Below are 22,495 nucleotides of genomic sequence, written 5' to 3' on the forward strand. Positions count from 1 at the left end.
GTCATTTAAAATGTCGTATTAATATCTACGCCTCTTAAATCAGTTTTAAAGCTGTTTGATTTGGCATTTATCCTATAAAAAACACCGGAATTGACAAAAATGCAAGCCAATACCTGCCACGACTTCCCACAGTTTAAACTCCAGCGGTTTTGTTAGACCTTGCCACCTCGCCACCGACTCCCTAATAAAATGCTAACTAGAAATTTATTATACAAGTTTAGTAGAAATCCCATCAAAAAAGTCACGTACACACTTTTTTATTTAGATTGTTCATGGCGCTGGTTTATAGCTAGGTCAAAGGTTTTGCATAAGCTCAACAACAACTTGCATAAACTTATGGTCGAAGAGTGATGTTGCAAAAATAAAAAAGATTGATGTTGCACATAACTCTTTTTTCTAAACTCTTATAAAGCCATTAGAAAAGTTATATTTTAAGCTAGTTTTTGAAAAAAAATCTAGGTAAAAATGAAAGCATTTATTTTAACTACAAATGGTATTTGCTAGTTTTTAAATGTTTAAGTTAAGCTCCCTTTTTACATTTATAGAAATAGTCGTTAAAAAACAAAGATCTAAACTAACTTCATTCTTTTTTCTAATTTAAATAGCAAATTTTTCTCAAATACATAATATATTATACGTCAAAAACTAACCAAACAGCAATAAAATCCTACAATCTATACAAGTATAAACCTTTAACAAAGTTTTCCCTGAATTTTTTAACTAAAACTGAACAAAAAATTACTTTTTAATTTAAGTTTAAATTAACACCAACGAGTTATTACAGAATCGTGTTTAAAGAAAACGAGCACTCACATGTTTAATACTTAAAATAAAGGAACACGAATTATATAAATGGGAACAAGGCTTCAATCACGTACACACGACCACACTCTACCATTCAAAGTCCTCTGTCGGACCAACTTATTTGCGATGGTGACCGAAAATCACACTGAGGTCAATTGTTAATCCATAAAAATCGAAACGAGAATATAAATTAAAAAAATATGACGTCATATCGTCGTAGAATGATCGCGTTAAAGCAAAAAGAACACAAGATAAAAAGAAAAGTCGTCTTTGCGCAATATATATCGCTCCGAAACGATAAAAGTGCACTTTTATGATATATTGCGTGACGTAACAAGAATAAATAATGACGTCACGAGGAATAATAGGCAAGTGACGATTTACACTCCACAAAATAGAAATCCACACAACAGGGTTGAATTAATATATCCTGAAAATAGTATGTACCACATAAAACGATATTTAAAGTTTTTTTATGGCACTTGCAAAGTTTTTTCAAGCTTCCAACACAAAATAATTCGTCATTTAGTTACCTAACACCTAAAAATTTGAAAGAAAATAACAAAATAGACCCTCGAATCAGAAATTGCAACGAAAAATAACGCGCACCGCATATAGGGGTAAAATATATATGAAAAATGTAAGAAAGTGGGTTTTTAGTTAAGTTCCACTCAATTAAAAGGGAAACTTCAAAATTCAAGCGTGGGGCCCAAAATTTTCGAAATGGTCACAAAATTAAAAATGGAAAAATTTGTTAATCCAAATAAATTATTGATTTTTTTTTCATGATTGCTACAGAAAATAGAAAAATAAAAAAATGGAAATTTCAATTCGCTACAACGATTTGGCAAGCACTTTTCTTGGTAAAGAAAAAAAGCACAGAAATATAAATAAAAATTAAAACAAAATTAAAAAAAAGATTTATAAAAAAAGGCGGATCTTTTTCCCACTACAGTGGTGAATATAAAGTTATATTCAGTGACTTGCTTTTATTTATTTTGAATTTTTTATACAAAAATTTTATAATTTGAGTTTTTGATACAACCGATTTTTTTTCTAAAACAAGGCAAAAACGTTTTTAAAAGGCAGTCCTACGTCATCATAGTAATGACGTCACAAGTTTGGCAAATAAAATTGGAACTACAAGACCACAGGAAGAAATAGTAAACTAAATTGACGATTTTTCACTTGAACATGACATTTAAATAGAATTGAAATGTGCTTTATATTGAGGTTGACGTCATCGTACTACATAATGGCGTCATAGTATTGTATACGACGTCATGATATTAGATAACGACGTCATATTTTCTGTTGCTATAGTTTTAGTATTGTGCGTAATTAACACAAATATTTCGTCATTTTACATACTTGAAAACGTAATGACGTAATGTTTTAGAAATTAGTGACGTCATCTAAAGTTATTGTGTGATGTCACGCCCCTCAAAACAATCCGTGTCGCCCCTTCCGACGTCACGCGTACCCGTGGTCACGTGATCAAAACAAGAAAATAAAGAAGAGATCTTCGGAATGTCGAAGGATCAGATTTCGATCTTGGGATACCTCTTCCGCTTGATGGAGACGTTGTCCTTGTAAAGAGCAGGATCCATCCGGGCTTCGGAGGAGAGAAGAGGCATGTAACCGAACGACTCCACGAAACTGAAACGAGGGAGGATTTTAAGTTAGTTATAATCCAAAATAACGATTTTTTTTCCAAGCATTTAATTCGATATATAAAAGAAATATACATAAGAAAGAAGTGACTTGTGTTTGCTAATTATTTTGTTTATTGTTTATAGACAAACTCGCAAGTGTGATTAGTTCTATTACGTGTTTTTTGCAGGGGCAAATTCTTTGCTTTTTATACAAAAAAAATAATTTTCTTAAATTTGATACTTTTTTTAAAATTTGATACAAAATGTATTAAATAAATAATACAACCAGTCAATACGACTGTTTAGTTAAACGGACTTATTAACATGACGCATTAACCGCAGAAAATTAAACAGTTTTAAATTTTTAGGGCGCAACCGATTTTTTGATGGTGATTGTTAGTTAAACATGTTAGTGTGTTGTGTGCAAAATTAAATCAAAAATGTGCAAGTGTTTTTAAATAAATTACTTACTTTTTCATGCAGTTCTGTCTGTCAGCGAAGTGATGTGGATCTGACCAGTTTGACACCACTCCACCGCTTTGTGGCGCCTTCAAGCCCTTTTCCTGGTTCGTGGAGGATTCTTTATATTGTTTCTTCTGCGTAACTGAACCAAAAAATATAATATTTAAAAGCGGAAAAATATTAAAATAGTTTTTATCAAGTATGTAATAAAAAACAATTAAATTTTTTCAGTAATATTTTTTTTTATTTTTTTTTAAATTTAATGAAAAATCCATTTTTCAAAGTCGGAAAACATTTTTACATGCCTTGTTAAGTTTTTGCTCTGTAGAAAAACCTCTCTCGACAACCTAGACATTAACAAGACACATTCCTACCATACAACCATGAACATGAATTATCTTGTCTGTCTGGTTGCGAGAGTGAAGACAGAAGGGATTAATGACGTCATAATACTATCTTTGTTTCAAGGGTTAAACGAAACAGACGGTAAACGAGACTGTTCTGCTATTTTTTGCCGATTTTAAAAGTCAAAAAAATAAAAAATTGTCAAAATTTTCTCACCTTTGATTGGTGGAAGTCTGGTCACGTGAGCGATCATCATGTTCATTAAAATATCCTCACAATTACTTAACTCGTCCACTAGTTGGCGGTCGCGTTCCGGAAGCCAGTCAGTGTATAAAGCAAAATAATATCTAAAAAAAATGTTTTTAATAATTTAACTTTCATTTTTTAAAAATATGTAAAAAAATGTTTAAAAAATATTTAAATATAAATAAAAAAATAAAAGCAAGTTGAAAAACTAACTTATGTATGAAAGCTGCCCCGGTTAATATCATGCTGTACGAGTTCGACCACTTTGACGTATAAGCCCATCTATTTTTCTCCTCATTCCAGTAATGACTTCGTGCTGGGAAACCAACCAAACGATCTGGAAATTGTCGCCAAACTTGAAAAGCAAAATCAATCTGAAAATAACAAAATAGGTTGATATTATTTTAGTAAAAACTAAAAAAATAATAAAATCGTTTAAAAATTTTTAACTAAATACTTGATAAATTAACCCTAAAATGTTCATTAATGACGTCACAAAAAATTTAACATAGACATTATAAACAAATCATAAAAATGACGTCACAAAAAATTTAACATAAACATTATAAACAAATCATAAAAATGACGTCACAAAAAATTTAACATAAACATTATATACAAATTATAAAAATGACGTCACAAAAAATTTAACATAGACATTATAAACAAATTATAAAAATGACGTCACAAAGAATTTAACATAAACATTATAAACAAATTATAAAAATGACGTCACAAAAAATTTAACATAGACATTATAAACAAATTATAAAAATGACGTCACTAGAAATTATAACCATAAACATTGTAAACAAATTATAAAAATGACGTCACTATTAATTATACCATGATGTCTCAATTCAAAAAAAAAAATTATTCTAAATTGAAGTCAGGAAAAACAAAAATGTCGTCATAAAAAAACAACAATAACGTCGCACCTCCTGGACGTTAAGTTTTGCGTCTTCATCCAAGCTGAAGATGGAATCGAATCTGATGTCCTGGAAGGGATAAAATCTTCTGCTCATCACCTTCGTGCTGTCGTCGATCACAGTCACGGGGATTTCCCGTTCCGGATCCTGCAAAGACCTCCATCTGGACGGGGGAGGGGGAGTTTTAGAACAATGCCAGATTATGATGATCTAAAAATTAAAATAAAATAAATTTTAATTAAAAATATTATATCTAACTAAAAAAGTAAAAAAATATTGTTGACAAAAAACTTCAATTAAAAATATTTTGTTTAAATAATTTAAATGGACACGCCCTCTTTTTTTCAATTATAACCAATTTAAATTAACAAAATCAAAAACAGAAAAAATGTGGTGCTTAAAAACCACGTTTAAAAATTAGGATTAAATAACTTTGGTTTAGTTTTGCGGTATAATCCAAATCGGTTTCCGTTTACTGAGATTTTTAAGAGCATTAAAACAATCCACAAACAAACCATAATAATTTCAACTTTTAACTTTTATTGTTAACTTAATTTTAAGACCTAACTTAAATTCTTACCAATCCAAAGCGACTTAAAAAAAATTAAATTAAATGTTTTGATATAATTTTTTTAAAGTTTTGGCAAGTCGTTAAGGTAAGCAACTTCTAATCAGATTTAGGAAGGCTGTTATTACTTGCACCGATTTAATATCGCTATATATAAAGCGATATGCAATAACACAATAACAGCATATATCTCAAACCACAAATTCGCTGATAAGACTGCGTGCCTAACACAGGTTTACACCATGGCGTTAATAAACCACATGAATACAAAAAACTTTATTTTTGTGTAAAATTTTGATATTTTGACCCTTAAAAAAATAGTATGACGTAAACCAGAAACACACCCTACCCTGCATTGATGCACGGCGAATAACGTGCCAAAAATGTTATTTAAAAACCGTAAAATTTACAGTAAGCACTGTGAAATGCCGTGTCAATTTAGGTATAAACAAAAGCTTAAGTACCTGAAAGTACGTTGAAAGATAAAGTACTAATATACATTACAACTAAAACTAATTTTTGCAGCTAAAAAATTTCACAAAAAATTTAAAAAAATGTTTTCTTTTGTTCAAAAATGTTTACCTGCCCACATGACGTAGTTTGAAGGAGATTTTTCACAAGCTTAACTATTGGAGCAGCCGAGCTCATAACAGGGGAAGTACCTTGAATTACCGCCGTAAATTTATCAGGAGCTTCAAGACCTAAAAATTAAAAAAAAAATTATTTCTAACTTGTATTTTTAACAAACTTGCTATTAATATTTACCCTTAACATGTAGCGTTTATTTGCTTTAACCCTTACGAAATACAGCCCTAGCATTTACGCTACATATAAAACCAACATATGGCTGTAATGTAAATTTTCCAACACGATAATCAAATGCAAAATCAAACGAACAACAACCAAGGCAATGCATTTAAATGTTTGCCAACTAACATGTTTGCATGTTTTACTACATTGTTGTACCTTGAACCGTTTACTAGGAATAAAATGTTAATCAATTACAAACCAATAACAGGATAACAACTTGATTCAACTTAAACCTCAACATTTAGATTTTAAAATTTTTTATGGTAATTGTAAAAATTAAAAAAAAAATATAATAATGTTATGTATATGTTTAAGAAATGGTGTTTATTATAACGCAAGTGGAAATTTTCAATAATTGCAGACAATAAATAACGTTTTCACACAATTTTTTTGTAAATATTAAAGATTGTACCTATATAATCGATTAATTAAGTTTTAATTGACAATTTTTTTAAATTTAGCACAAAAAAAGCATAAGTTTGGTCCACAGCCAATATTTTTATTATGTTTTTTCATTTTTTGTCCATGCCCGCCGTTTCAAAAAATTGAACCGAACCTGCAGACATTAACCAGACGAAAGTTAGCATCAACATTTAACACACTTGAATTAATATCTTCTATATACCCTTAACCTTTTATCATTAGTAGTATTAGGTTACTAAGCAGGCTAATAACACCATAATTACAGTATTGAGTTAATTTAAGTATGCCAATCTGAGAATAAGTAAATAAAAATGTTCATAAACTTTTATAAAGTATATATACAAACTAAAAATTTTAAGTATTTTTTTTGAATATAAATTTGAAATGTAGTTGGTGTTTTTAAAAGTTGTAAATATTTACCGAATAAAAATTGTAAACTGGTGAATATGGAGTAAGTATATTATGTAAATATTATGACCACGGAAAAAATAGATAGACCGTAAATATTAACTTTTCTTTTTCAATAAATCAGATTCAAATGTTTTTAAATAGTAAAAATTAAATGTATTTATCAAGAAACGGTTACAGTCCTCTTTTGTGACAAATTATGACAATTTAAATACATAAATTTTAAATAAAAAATATCACAAAAATAAAAAAAAAATCATTTTTAAAGATACTGCCAACTTATATTCGAACCCACCCGTTTTGTTTACACATTTTTACCCCAAAGTCAAAACAAAGATTGAGAGCGTAACGCATTTATAGAGCTTAATATACTTACTAGACATAACTGACTTAAGTCGTTATTCATCTGCCAAAGACAGTAGGGTAGGCGCATTTTATTTGTCTAATTTAAAAGGCTTAATAGAGTAACGTTACAGAAATACGAAAAAATTGACAAATTTGGATTTTGAAAAAATAAATTTTGACATATGTTGCGTGCGGGTATATTTAAATTTAAAATAATTTTTGAAGTATAACAGCTTATAAAAATTCCTTTTTTTAAATTAACTATTTTTAATTTTTATAAATTGTATAAGTAAGTCTTTTAACTACAAAATCATATAGGCCCAATTTTTAAAGTTCTAATTTTTTTATTTTTCGTGACTTAAAAAAAAATATTTTTTTGCAAATTTTATTTATTTTTTGATGTTGTTTTAACCCCTGCGTCATAAATCAGTCAACACGTCACGTGACCTGTCAAAGATGTCACGTGGGAACGATCACAACGTCTAATTAACCGGAAAAAAATTTTAACTCGCAATTCATATGACGTCATCGCACGTCATTGGCTTTCGAAAAAATCCAACATTTTTACCGAAATCATCAATTTAAAAACTTTTTTTAAAATCAACCTTAAAAAAAATTTTTTTTCTAAATTTTAAAGTTTTTATTTATTTTTACCCAAAAGAAAAAAAACTCTAAAGTTTTACCATTAAAATATCAACACGTTACAAATGAAGTAAAAAGTCAATAAATAAGCGAATTTTAAACAAAAGTAACTTTTATTTTATTTTCTAAAATTATCAAGGGTCAAAATGAGAACGTGTTTAACTTATGAATACTAACGAGCTATCGAATGATTGAGATTGAAAAGATTTTATTTTTTAAACTCAGTTCTGTTAGTAAATATATAAAAAAGTTCTAGTTATAAGGGAAGTGATATTAAAAACATAATTTCAGGATTATATTGAATTTTAATTTTAAAAGTGAAGTAATTAGAATAATAAATAAATACCAAATTTTAATTTTTTGTGTTATAAAAATCAAGCTAAATAAAAAAAATTTTCATTTAAAAAAAATTTTACTTTAAAAATTTTAAAAACGGCACATTCTAATAAAATCATTCTTAATATGCAAATTAACTATGACTAAAAATCTGTAATAAATACGCTTACCTAGTTTTCCATAATAGAAGGGGAGATTTTGCGGTGAGGAACTATAGTCAGGTAAGTAGAATAAAGGACCAGGACCCATATTCCAAACAAAATCTGGTCTGGCTTCGTCTGCATATATTCGATCGTATATAATCTGTTGATGCAAAAAAAACATTTATTTAATGTTTCTTTTAGGATTTAGGAAAATCTTATTTTATTTTTTCTTGTACATTTATTAGTTGATGGACTTTTGTTGGCCCTTTTTTTTGCAAGAAAGGCGAAACAGGAAAAACAACCCTTTGTTATATTGTTTATTTTTCGTTTTACCCAGAACAAGGAAATGCTATACTTAATTCTATATCGTGTTAATAAAGCACGTTTAAAAGAAAAATTAAAAAGGTGAAAATTTAATTTAAATTTAATTTTATAAGATTAATATTTCCTTTTTTGTACCGATTCTTTGGCCCATTTTAACAATGTTAACCTAAATTGATAATTAACTTATTCAAAGAAAGTTTAATAACGTTAATTAGATAGAAAAGTGATCATTATTGGGGTAATAAAGTATTTAACCTGTTAATTTAAACCATATAAAAAACTAATCACCAGTGATTAAATAGTTACTTAAACAGTTTAAGCCAAATTAAATCAACTAGAATAAGGCCAAGTTATAGTTTGTATAATTTTATAATATAAAAATTTGAACTCAGAATGTGTTAAAAATAGATAAAAATCAAAAAATGTTTTATAAGAATTTTGACATTTCAAGTAATTGTAAAGAAAGATTGATATGACGTTGGATAAAGTTAAAATTAGCTGAAATTGAAAAGATAACTGAACATTTTTGACAATCTGGTTCACGATTTACGCCTATTTTAAACACGTTAACTTACAATTTAAACAATATAAACGACGGAAATTTGTTAGTAATTTTAAAAAAATCAAATTTTAAGGAAATTATATAAATTTTAAATAAAAGTTTAATACACTTTTTTAAAAATTCTTTTTAAAAATAAATTTGCAAACATTTTTACAAGCAATTGCCTAAAAAACTTATTAAAATTTCAAGAATAAAAAAATTGATAATATTTTTCAAGTTTTTTAATATTTTGGAACGAAACCTGGTTTTAACTTAGCTCAAAAACCGCGCATACTTTTCTACTTTTGTTAAGTTTAGATTTCTTTTGTGTATTTTACCATTCCATTAAACATAGACTTGCGGTTAAAAATCGCTAGCAAGAAATCGACATTGCTAAAACCGAATTCAAGCAAAAAAATCTTAATGTTTATATAACCATTGGAATCAAAACCGTATAATATTAAAATAATAAACTGAATTGTAAATTTAATTTTAATGTTGTTTTTATTAGGTATTTTATCATTTTAACAAAGCATTATTTTGTTATTATTATTGTAAAGTTAGCAATGGCGTAAGAGTAGTAAGTACAATGTATCTTATTAAATATATCAACATTCGATTTTTAAATATACTCAAAGAACGCTCCTACATATAAATATTTAACTTCACATAAAGAATGGCCTACCAAACCTAAATACGACCTCATAAGTTTAAAAAAACACGTTCAACTAACAGCAAGGATGTGTTTAAACATATTTAACAAATAGTGGAGTTAGGTTTTCTATGAAAGTATTTACTTATATGTTAACGGATGGCTGATAAGAAGGTCGTTTTGAGCTTTTAAAAACTCGTTTTAAGCACTTTCAAATCGATGTCATTTTTGTCTGCACATTTTAAGTTAAGATCAAAGTGGTAATGCAATACACAGTTTAAACTCAAATGGTGTTTAAGCACGTTTAAGTGGATGTGGTTGATTCAGTAATAAACCATTTCTAACTTTTAATTTTTTTTTAAATTTCGTTAAAAAAATTTCAAAAATAAAAATTTCAAAAATAACATTTTCAAAATAATTTTTTTTAAAATTTTTGGTTTTTAAACAATCAAACACGAAATACACAGATGTGAGGTAATTTAAATTTCACGTCACAGCTTTAAACAAATTCAATTAACGAAACCTTAACCAGAAATTGAATCATAATGTGCGCATATGGTCGCCTAATTACCTCGAATCTTGTCAAGATTAGCACTCATAATGCACCACATATAAAACAACCTAAACCCTATTCATGAGGGAATAAACAGCGGTTTACCTCAAATGTCGTTCGAATGATGACGTCAGTCGAAGAGAAGTAGGTATCCCAAAGAAATTGCGTCTGCTGACGTAGTGACATAATGACGTCATCGTCTAGATCCCGCAGCATTGTCGGCACCTATGGAGATTTTAATTTTGTTGAAATGTTAGAGTTGTACTTGTGATTTATGTTTAATACCTTAGGGTGTTGAATATACGTCTACAAAGCCGATGTCAAGAGTCGAAATCTAATATTTTAAATTATTTAAATATTTTTTTTAAACGAATACGTATTTTTTAACCTTTACATTATAGGTTTCCAATGATCGGAAAAATACCGAACAAAAATTTCCAATTTACATCATTGAATATTTTTTAAATACATTTTTCTTGTTTACACAATTTAAATACATTTTCTTGTTTACTTTCCAAAAATAAAGATATAAAGCCAATATTTTTATTCTTTGATATTTGTATGCTTTAAGCAATAAATTTACAACAAAAATCCCCAAATTTTAAAATAAAAAATCATTGTTTAAAAAACCCAAAATAAAAAAGATACTGGAAACGAAACAGGTATTTAAACATTGTGTTAAACAAATTTTCTAAAACAAAAAACGAACCAAAACCTTTGCTAAAAATTGACCAAAGATTATTCAAATATTTAAACTCCCTTTCACCTGTAAGAGTAATCTTTCTTCCCACGCTATACTAGCCTTCGTCCAATCGATAATTTCAGCAAAGGGTAACAACCAACCGTTAGCAAGAACCACGGGTATACATGCAGTCTGTAGTGATTCAAGGAACCGGAACGAACCCAGTCTTCGCCCCCGGGGAACCATGCAAAATGTGGAATCGTGGAGTAGCTCCTGGTAGTCCCATCTATAAAAAATAAAAATATTTGTTAAAAAATTACAGTTTTTCAAACATTTTTTTACCATTCATAGCACCTTGCCTAAGAGCTACATAAAAGCAGTGGGTATTAAACCCAGGACCTCAGACACCACGCAGTCGGTTAATTATTAGATATTATTGAATACTATAAATCAAATTACATAAATATTGATATTGGGTTCTAAAGTTCAAATCTAGGTAATATTTAAACCTATTTTTAAATGGCCTTTTTTAAATTGATTTAAATTTTAAATCACTTTTAATTATAAAAACAAAATTTCCCCAAAGATAATTATTCAAGTAAAGTAGATATACTAAAACAAGCAAAAACATAGTAGTTGGTAAAACTTTAGAGTGTTTGTTGGAACAAGAATTTAAAGAAACTTAAGAAGTACAACAACTTTATAAGATAAGTTTGTTTAATAACAGAGGAGAAATATTCTCAAATTAAACAACAACTTTTCTTATATTTTGGTGGGAAATTCAGAAGCGTTTTTGTTAATATTTAATATTTGCATTTGATATTGCAGAAAGAAAAAATATATAACATGTTTACATTTTTACAAAAAATTTTTAGTGTTGTGTACACTTGATTCATATTTATAATTTACAAATTTATAACAAGTAAATTATTTACACTTAATTTAGCAAAATTATCACCATACAACAATTAAGATAATTTCGAGGTCTAGACTTTATGCGTTATCTTCCTATACAGACAACTGTTGTGAGCATAGACAAAGTATCCATTGTATACGTCTAAGCACTTTCTCGGTCCGAACGCTACGAGGGTTTTTGCGCAGATAAAGTATAGGCGGGCGGCTTAAAATAACTTTGAAAAGAGGATTTGTAAGTCGATACTGTATGTGCTAAATCGGCCGAAAATTTGCGCAAATTTTTATTTTCGTGCGGTTTCTGTGGAAAGTAGAGCACTGCATAATTGGAGGCAAAATTCGTTGTTTACTAGTTTCGATGTATAACATATATCAGATATACTGGTGGTATCCGAATTATCGATGCTCTTTAAAATATTCGAAAACAACAACTGGGTTTGGTGACCATGCCATTATATACTATAAAATCTTTGTGTAAACATTAATACTTTCGGCATGTTTTAAATTATTAAATTGATTTTGTCATTTTTTCCTCGTAAAAAAACAAATAAAAAAAAGAAAATATAATATAATAAGAAAATATTTGTATATGTGAGTTTTATAAATATTCAATATCAACACAATAATTGTTTTTCCACAGTTTGCAAAAAAATGACGCGTTTTACAAGAATGTGCGAATTACTAATACTACAATAACTTCTTAGCCTTTTGGATGATAAACTTAATAACCATATCGGACACATTATCATATAAAGTTGTTATTACCCGATCATAATAAATAACTGTTTGGGATTGATCTTAAATATGTTGTATAGAAATGTAAGATAGACAAGATTAAACGATTTTAGCATAAAAACATTTTTAGAAATAAGAATACTATTTATATGACACATAAAAACAGTAACCCCTTAGTTAAAAATAGCTCTGTAAAAACTACGCTTCTGAAATCAAAATGTATATACAAAAATATAAAATTTAAATTGTGTTATTACTATATATTTGTTTGCAAAATGAAAATAAAGTATGATGTATTTGCAAATAAATCAGTTTTTATAAATATCTTTCTAACAGTCTGAGCACTTTATTTTAAACCTTAAAAAACTAATAAATAATTAATTACTCAACAGGGTCCATAAGTCATACTAACTTATAACAAACCGTCAGTTCGTAATAACAGCCAAAAAAATAAAATATTGGAGTAAAAAATAAAGTTAAAAAAATAGGATTTTTGATAAGTTTACCTACTAAACTAGATGACATTTTACAGTTTACAAGCGTTTTCGATCAATACAGATTAAATTGACTTTGATGTAAAGTTGTAAGTGTAAAAAGCACTTAAAATGTTAAATGTCCACTTGATGGGCAATTCGGGTGGTCGCCGAAAACTTTGTGTAATTATTTTTAAAAAAAATTTGCGGTTATAACATATAATATATATTTTGATATTATAAAAAACAATTTAATTCAATAAAATTAAAACAATATGAGCTTTTAAAAATCATTGCTCTATAGGAAAGATGTTAAAAAAACACACCTTAAAACATAACATTGCCACAAACAAGCTTGTCATAAATTAACTAAAATTACACAAAATTGAAACAGAAATCATAAAGTGTAAAGTCTTTAGCCTAAAGATCACCAAACCTTATTCTAATTCACAGGAAATGCAAACGAGTTAAGTTGAATTCATGTTTGCCTACAACGCTCTTGTGTGTACACTAATGGGATGGCACAACGCTAATTATATCTCGTATATCAATATAATGCATACCGACACCGTGACCACGAGTTCTACTTCAAAGATAAAGGTAATTTAAGCACCTCGGTTGCACGCAATATTAAGAAAAAACATGTTTTTTTTTAACTACGTAATTCTTAAATTTTCTGGGTAAGAAATTAAGGTTACAACTAAGTCAGGGTGGTCCAGTAATTGATAAACAAGTTGTTTAACTACCAATGTTACAAGATAAAGATTGGATTATTATTCCCCGGTATACCTTAAACACACATTTATTTAATAATTACCGTAAGTTAATAAACTACTATAAAGCTAACACGAATTTTAAATATATAATATAAGAAAAGATAAAATAATAAATTGGATGTGTTTCTATAATATTTAAATTTACAACGCCCTGTTTAAATTGCATTAGAATTTTTTTTTTTAAATAGTGGAGATTTTTAAAGACATAACCCAATCAATGACCCCAAATTTGTATAAAGTTCAAGTTAACAACTTACCGGACATTGTGGTAGTTTTTATCAATAAAAAAACCCTTCTTTATATGTACATTTAACCAATGAACTAATAAACCCAACACAAAGAAACCTGTTCACCAACGCTCGGGGTTTTGTGAGTTGGGAAACTTTAAAGGGTTTATTTTCAAATAAATTTTTTGTTCCAAAATTTTTAATTTATTTTTGGGTAAACCCTTTACAAAATTTCGTATTTTAATTTTGTGTATTAAATTAGCGAAACTAATAATAATTTAAAACTATTTTCGAAAATGACATAACATCGGTAGTAAAAAGTTAACTATTGATTACCCTATATCAGTATACTAAGAAAACATAAACTACGCAAAAACTATATAAATAGATTTATGTAAACGGAAGTACGAGTATCAACGTTATCGAGAAAATCCCGATAGCTCATATGACGTAATAGTTATATTGATATTTATCGCTCATATCAATTTAAACATTACTGAAAGGTAATAAAATATACGCATGCCTAATTTAAATGACCATTTACAGATTAGTTTTAATGGGCCTTAACTTATAAGACATTTAGGATGAGAAATTTGATTATTTGGTACAAAAATGGAAAGAATTCGATCTTATGACGTAATAAGGACGTTATTGTTGTCCGACGCGTCTCGTTAGTAAATAAACTTTGTTTGCTCGACTGCCCGTTCTTTAAACTTTTCCTTTAAACAGATAGCCAAGACAAAAACACCAAAACCTATGTTTTTCACCCTTTACCAGCGACAAAACAACTTTCCAGCAGATTTAACAGCGTTTTAAGGGTTTTAAAATATTAAAGGGTTACAATTGCGGTAAACTTATAAGTATGTAGGTCGACTTTCTACGGGGTTTTAACGTGATAATACTTAAAGTGTGACGTGAGAAATGAATGTATGTTTGATTTCCGCTCAAAAAGGAAATGTATTCAAGAAAGGTTTAAAGTAAAGGAACTGAAGGTCACTTTTCAGTGGCTATTACCCGTGAACCTAATCCCTAATACCTTTGATTTTGGTTTTAAAATACTGTATTTTGGTATTACATAAATCCGTTTAAGATTTTAGGTAGAAAACGAATTTTACAAAAAAAAAATTCCATTTTTTTTTTGCTAGAAAACTTTAAGTAATTTAAGAGAAAAACTAAACCCGGATTCCAAAATTTTCTGACCTAGTTTTCGATATTTTTATTATTGTGTAAATGCTAGTTATGGGTAAAGTATTTTTACTTGGAAATAGAATAAGATAAAAGCGATATGCTAAACAGAAGATCATATCTTTTCATCAGACATTAAAAAATATTTAAATCCCCAAAATAAACCAATTTCTAACACTTTAAATGCATAAAAGTATAATGATTAGCAATTAAATATTTAACATTCAAAATATTCAGAATTTACTACAAATACTAACTCAAAGACTAAAAAAATAAACATTTACATTTTTTAAATGTTTTTTTTATGTTTTATGGTATTTTATAATGCACACATTAAAATAAAAACTGCTCACTTCAACTTTTCAACTTAAAAAACGTTTTGTTCGATGAAATGATGAATTTACAGCTGTCAAGTAAAGTTAACAAACCGTTTACAGCAAAGTCAACGACACGTCGCACGCAAGGCTATAAAGTTTGGATTTATTGAAACTGCTTAAATGGAATAGCGAGAAATACTAAAATTAAGTTAACTTAAATTTTGATGAATTGTTACAGACGATAATGTAATTTTTTTACTTCTTACAAAAATGAAACTGGAAAGCGACACATTTTTAATATTTTCGTGAATTAAATTTTAAATTTTAATTTTTATCAGTTAAATTTAAATAAATGTTTTTTCGTAGCATATTTTAAACTCTGTTTTTAAAAAAATGCTCGGCTGAGTTCAGTTAAAAGATTAAAATCGTGCTAAAACAACACACTTAGTCGCGCGACAAGACCCATTTTTTACTACCCCCAACAATACCTTGGTGGGTAAAAAATGCAAAAAATTTCCAGTCTTTTTTGGGGTTAAAAATATAAAACCAAAAAAACAAAATACTTCTACAAAATAGTTTAGTATTTTTTCCCTTTAAATAAAATAGAAAAACTTTTGTTTACCCAACAACAAGAATGTTAAAGTTCGCAATATTTTAGTCTGCAGTTAGCACGGGGAGCGATAAATCAAGTTTCAAGTTAAACATAGACTCCTAAAATCCGGTCACGTGATCAATCTATCGCCGGTTCTCAATCTGAATTCGAAAAATTTACTTAACCAGCCCGCAAACTATGTAAAAACCTTGTTAATTATATAGGAGTGTTAAGTATTGCTTCTATTCGTGTCTTTAAGTGGAAACGGTATTACGAAATTCAAAAAAACAAAAAAATGGGATTAAAAATTTAATATTTGCTCAAAAAAATGCAATTTTTGTATTTATTTAACAGTGTTGTATTATACGAAGTTAAAATCAAATATTATTACAAGTCGAGGAATAAATTTTAATATAGCCCGTCATATACAACTGCTAGAATAACATATACACCTTAATTTAGTATAACACGATTATTAACGCAAGTAGGCTTAACGAAGCTAATGGAATAAAAACGAAAAGCTAAAAAACAAGCACCCAAGGCTAAACCGACATTTCTAAATGAGATATTGAGCAGATAACCGGTTATCTGTCGGCCATGTGACTGAACTCTACAATGACCCATTCATAAAAAAAAACGGAACATACAACACAATGGACACGACGCATTTTCCATTGTTGTGACACAATAAGGTTTTGTAGTGATGACGTTGATATTTCTGAATTATTATATGGGTTTGCCTCCTGTTTTGTTAGGGAGAAAATACACTTAAATAACTTGAAAATGATTAGCTTGGGGTAAGGGGTGTCTTAGTACCTTGAACCGGGAAATTTCGAGTGGGGTTGCGGGAATTCGATCACTTGCCCCCTTGCCACTTAACACGTCAACACAAGACCTCAGGTCAATGGAACAACATTAATTGTATAGCAGGGTAATCTAACCGGACTGAAAACAATAGACAATTGTCAACTATAGCCCTAAGAACGTTGTAATTACAGAACTCCGATACGGAAAAAAAACTAATTAGATTTTAATCAATTTTAAAACGAAATAAGTGTGTTATTTCTACTCTATTAATCCCAAATAAAAATACGTTACGCTATCTTATAGCGAATCGAACTGGCACAGAAATACGAAAGTTTTTCTAAAACGTCGTGTGCCCTAATTAAATTAATACCATCATGGCAGGAAACCACAGAAATTATAAGCTCCATTCTTTAATCAAAAAGCCCGGCTGGAGAGCTTAGATTTTAAAGTTCAACATCCCTTTGTGGAGATTACGTTACGTTTTTTCCGCAGCTTGGTAGCATTGTCATTCGTTTGGTTAAGTGTGATCTTTAAATTAAGCAAGTGACACTTTGTCACTAGATTAGCGGACGGCGTTATTTATTAAATAAGGGATTTGTAAGTTAAAAGTATTTGCCACAGTTGGATGTTTGATTACGCTTCCTTATCAACTGAACACATCAAAATTTAAGCCGTATGAGTTATTAAGTTACACATACGATAGTTACTTTTAGTTGTGTCACACAAACTTAAAGACATTTAGGTTTCCTTAGTACACAAAGAACCTAAAAACCTTGCGAAAATTAACCAAACTAGGCCGGTAAAATTTTGAGTCACCCTTAAAGGTGTTATACTTAAAACATCAAACTTGTTTTTAAGGAAACTCGATACAGCGCACAGTACATCAATACAACCAGCTTAACCTCCTTTACACCAGGCATTTAAACATTACTTGATCAATTAAGTATCAGCGACCTACTGAATGTAATTAAATACGTCCAATTGGCCAGTTTCATTTCATTCAAAATTATAAACGGAAAGAAATTCGCGTTGGTCGCATACTGCGCAGGGTATTTTATTCAATATTAAAAGAACATTTGTTAGTAGGTTAGAATTTAATTTACGGGGATGAATTTACAAGATGCGATAAAAGTTTTTGAGTCTCATAATATCGGTTAACTTAATACCGACTTAAGTCGTTAATTCGAGTATACGACCCAATATGTTTGACATGCGTCTCATAAGAAGTTTAATGAAAATTTTAAAGCCTTGCCACATGCCAACAAAAGAGTGATTTATACTAAATTCAACACGTTAAGAGAGACAAGATAAAGACAGAATTTAAATTGATTGTCAATAGCAAAGCAAGCACACTTTTCTTACAAAGCACACCAATTATAACCATAAACTTTTTTCAGGTAGTTCTGTTATACAAAGCCTAAAATAATATTTATCTTTAAGGTTCATTTCATTTGACACCCGAATCAGGCCAACTGTCCACTTAAATTTGACCACACACTTTTAACTTGGTCAACAATTAACACAAGTCCCTGCCCGGACATGCCTTAACATACATAAGACATGAACATACATAATTATTGAACCTTGGCCCCATTTCTGTTGTGTGGATAGCCACCGTAAAACCATTACAACATATTTAAGTCAATGAGTTTTTAAATTGCTGGAGCCAGTTTTTAACCACAAAAACTATAGGCTAACAAGAAATCAAAACAAAAACGGGACAATTGGTGGTTTAACTTCATTTTTATCTTATTTTTGGTGCTTATTACTTTGATTGGCACCAAACCCACATAATATATCAAAACAAAATCATACAAAGTAGGTAGGGCTTGTCTTAAACATTACTCAACTATTTCAACAAAGTTTAACTGTTATAAAAACAAGACATTAAAATATTAGACAAGAGCACTTTAAAAAGCTGTTCACCTTTTGAACTTAATATCACTAAAGCATAAACATCTCAAGAACAAAACAAATAAATAAACGGTCTTGATTTTTTACAGACAAAACATAGTAATCTTCCCACATGTAAAAAACTTTACAAAAAATGTCCAAATTAGTAGTTGACCTATATTTTAACTACTTTAACCTCACAATAATTGCTTTTAATTTAACTTACTTTTCGTATTCAGTGTTGTCGGCTTCACATTTCTTGTCCTTATATTTTCCCCATTCTTTTCCATGCTTGCAGGTTGTGAGCATTATTATATCCTCACCATTATGTAAGTGATAAAGTGCATTTCGTGTGGTTGAACCAATACCATATGTATAGCTAAAATAAATTAATATTAGGTGTTGTTTTTTATAGCATTAAAATCTATTCAAAAAGTTGATAATATATATACCTTGTAGGAAATGTTTTGAACACTTTTTAAATTAATTTATTTAAGCAATAATACTTGCGTTAATTAAAGTACTTGTTAATATAACCCAATAAATATTTACCGTTTTCCTTTAAAAGTGAGCAAGTATTTCCTCCTGGGCGGATAATAATTAGATTTAAGTGTTCCTTTTGCCCCATGTATAAAAGGGTGGGTTTTACCGAATAGGGGAAGTGATATATCAAAACCGGGCCTATAAAAAGTGTCACTAAAACTAGCTTTTGCTAAGATAGCTTCCCCTAAGTTAAATCCCATGTCTTCGAAATAGTCCGGCCAAGTACCCGAATATAAATTAAAAATAACATGGTTACGACCATTATTCCAATGTTTTAGTCGCGTTATTTTAGACCCAATATTGCGAATATGGTCGTTCGATAGAGGATCTCTATCCAAAGTGTCTAAAGATAAAACAAACAGACATGCCTTGTCTGGGTCACTCGTGTAGTACCTCGACGAGCGAATTGAAGTTAAAATACTTTTATAATTCGGTGACAATTTCTCACCAGAGTTAGGGTAAACATAAATATAAAAACCTCTCTTATGGCACAGCTCAAAGTCGAAGCAACTTTGCATTCGACACTTCTTGTGCTTACTAAAGTTTTTTCGTGTGTTTCTTTTAGAAACCGGACTTTCGTCCTCAAGTATTTCATAATATTCTTGATCGTCAAAAGATTGAAGGGATTGCAATGCTCTTTCAAATTCTAAATTTTGAGAATTATCTTTTGAACGATAGACATGATTCCCCACCACAGGAACGTCATTTGCTTGTTCAGTTAAGGTCCATTTGTATCCATTGTAAAACACAATAACTAAAATAAGTGTGACTAATACCAGACCATATCGTTTCATAGCCTGCATTTAGGCGGCCCTAAACCAAACATTTATATAATACACCTATATTTTCTATGTGTTATTTTGTCTATTTCTACAAAAAATGTACAAAAAATATTTATATACAGATACAGCCTATTCATGAAAAGTTCAATAACTCACCCAGCTTTTATAAATAACATAAAGTAAAAAGCATAACCTAACAGATTTACAAGTTAAATTTAACTACGTTTAGTTTTGAGCCTTATATTACATTATTACAAACCGTAATCAATTTACATATAATTATCTGATGTTCTTTCCTGTATATTTAAAATTTATGTTAGGTATACTTTAGCCTGAAAAACGTATAGGTAATTTCATACTATGTTTAACCCCTTTATTTAGCATTAATTACTGGTTCGAAACAGATATCTTCCATAAAAACTACCTAATACGTAACACACTACCCACTAGTTAACGAAACCAACTGTGAGAGAGTAAACCAATTCTCTTTTCTCTGTGAAACTGAAGAACTATAGAAACCAGGGTTGTCAATTTTTTTGTGTGAATGTTTAACTTTTTAAGTAAACGCTTTTTGTTTTTATGTTTAGCAGTGTATTTACAATAAATTAACAGTTTAAAACTTAAACGATGTATCAAAAAAGATACAAATAATTAAAATTTATACAGTTTAGGTTTCACAACTACTAAAGTAATTAAAAAAATATTCAGGCCAACATTAAGATAAGATTGTTGACTCGATTTTATAACTTTTTAATAACAAATATACACTATACAAATTATATGCAGTTTTAAATACATAAAATTATTTTAAAAGCTTAAAAAAATTACATTATATATTTTAATCAAATTAAACATTAGAAAAAGCAAAGTTTTGATAATTTGAAAATGAATTAAAATAGCGAAATGCTATTTCATATAAAGCTTCATATTGATCCTTAAAATAAAAAATGTCATGTAATTTTATAGTTTTATTTTATTTAAAAATAAGCCATTTAAGTAAAAGTTATATATAAAATATAGAAATTTACTTAACTTACCAGATTTTCCACCATTCCTGGTCTCATGTCTCTCATGTCCTTGACTGTTCTCAAAACATCAACCTTGTTTTCATTTTTTATTCGCTCAATCAAGTTCAAAGCTCCAATAAACACCCCAGTTCGACCTGCTCCATCACTAATAATTACCAGAAGTTTAGAAAGCAATTAATCACATGTAACTTAGATTTTATATAAAAAAATAACATTAGCTTCAAACCTGCAATGTACAGCCATATTTCCGGAGCTTTGCAAATAGCTTTTTTGAGCTTTCATGATTAAGTCAATCATGACATCACAATTTGGAGGTTGTGCAACTTCCCAGTTTAGAAGTTGGTAGTGAACTATCTTAATCTGAAAACAAACGTAATATATAGGGGCTATTATTAAATAAATTCTGTTTTTAAACGGTGATTGTAAAGCAAAAAAATATTTGTTTCAAAGTGCAAGTTTGGTTTTAATACCTGCATATTGTCTAAAAAAATAGTTAATTTTCTCATTTTTAAACAGGGTCCAAAACTTTTAACTGAAGTAAGATGTATTTTATAACTTCCAAAAATCCGGTTTTCTTTATCCGAATCTGGCCAATATTGGATGTTTTGTCCCTATAAAATTAAAAATACCAAACAGATAAAAAAAGCACATTTTTTTGATATAGGAAAAAAAAAAGTATTTTTATACCATAAACATGAGATATGAAAAGCCATTTAAATGTAGACTTATTTACTAAAAATTTAAATGCTATTAAAAAAATTACCTTTAGCTTTTCATGCATTTTTGATAACATCACAATTATTTTAATTTTATGATGCCAAATACTGTGCAAAAATTCAACAACAGTTTGATTAGTAGGAGTTTGAGCAGCTAAGATTGGTTTTGCAGCGTCATAACCCTGCCAATAATTTAAACATAATTAAAGTAGTTTTAGTTTTACCAGATATATATAAAAACTTACCTGAATAAATGAAGCATTATAATAAACAGGGGCTGAATTATTTGGTAAAGGTGGCAACAGAAAAATGGCATGGTCATCTGCAAATACATTGAATGGTTCGGTAAAATTTAAATAAAAAATACAAATAAGTTACCAAAAAATATTTAAAAATTTTTAATAAATTTAATAAAAACATCTTGTAAAAAAAGATAACAATAAATATAGATTTGACATGAGTATCAAAAAATAAAAAAATAATAAACTTACATGGAAGAACATGTTTGTTATAGTTTTTTTCAATATTTTCCGGTCTTTTTGCTATAATATGTGTAGCTTGCTGAGGTCCAATCAAATCAAGTTTGGTAAATTCATCATTAATTCTATACAACAAAAGATAATTCAATGTATGTTCAGATT

General features: G+C 28.8%; 1 protein-coding gene across 1 annotated transcript; it reads right to left on the bottom strand.

Annotated features, from left to right (window-relative positions):
- Positions 1 to 775: 775 nt before the first annotated feature.
- LOC145742901 (exostosin-1b-like) lies at positions 776 to 20,194 on the bottom strand. Its single transcript, XM_082560745.1, has 11 exons — positions 19,338 to 20,194; positions 19,012 to 19,164; positions 10,953 to 11,154; positions 10,292 to 10,411; positions 8,144 to 8,276; positions 5,592 to 5,710; positions 4,451 to 4,651; positions 3,726 to 3,886; positions 3,483 to 3,613; positions 2,931 to 3,063; positions 776 to 2,463 (listed from the first exon to the last, which is right to left on the bottom strand). The coding sequence occupies exons 1-11, from the start codon at positions 20,129 to 20,131 to the stop codon at positions 2,346 to 2,348; spliced, it is 2,265 nt and encodes a 754-aa protein (XP_082416871.1). The 5' UTR covers positions 20,132 to 20,194; the 3' UTR covers positions 776 to 2,345.
- Between the last annotated feature and the right edge of the window lie 2,301 nt (positions 20,195 to 22,495).

This window comes from Corella eumyota, chromosome 1, assembly GCF_963082875.1.
Source record: "Corella eumyota chromosome 1, kaCorEumy4.1, whole genome shotgun sequence".
In the NCBI taxonomy this organism is placed as follows: domain Eukaryota; kingdom Metazoa; phylum Chordata; class Ascidiacea; order Phlebobranchia; family Corellidae; genus Corella; species Corella eumyota.

What these genes read in the sequence shown, in the direction of transcription:
- LOC145742901 (XM_082560745.1), bottom strand. Translation starts at nt 20,131, where the DNA reads ATGCAGGCTATGAAACGATATGGTCTGGTATTAGTCACACTTATTTTA. An exon ending in TCATTCGAACGACATTTGAG is followed by an intron (nt 8,277 to 10,291) that starts GTAAACCGCTGT and finishes TTGCATCAACAG; the next exon opens with ATTATATACGATCGAATATA. An exon ending in CAGACTTCCACCAATCAAAG is followed by an intron (nt 3,064 to 3,482) that starts GTGAGAAAATTT and finishes TTTTTGGTTCAG; the next exon opens with TTACGCAGAAGAAACAATAT.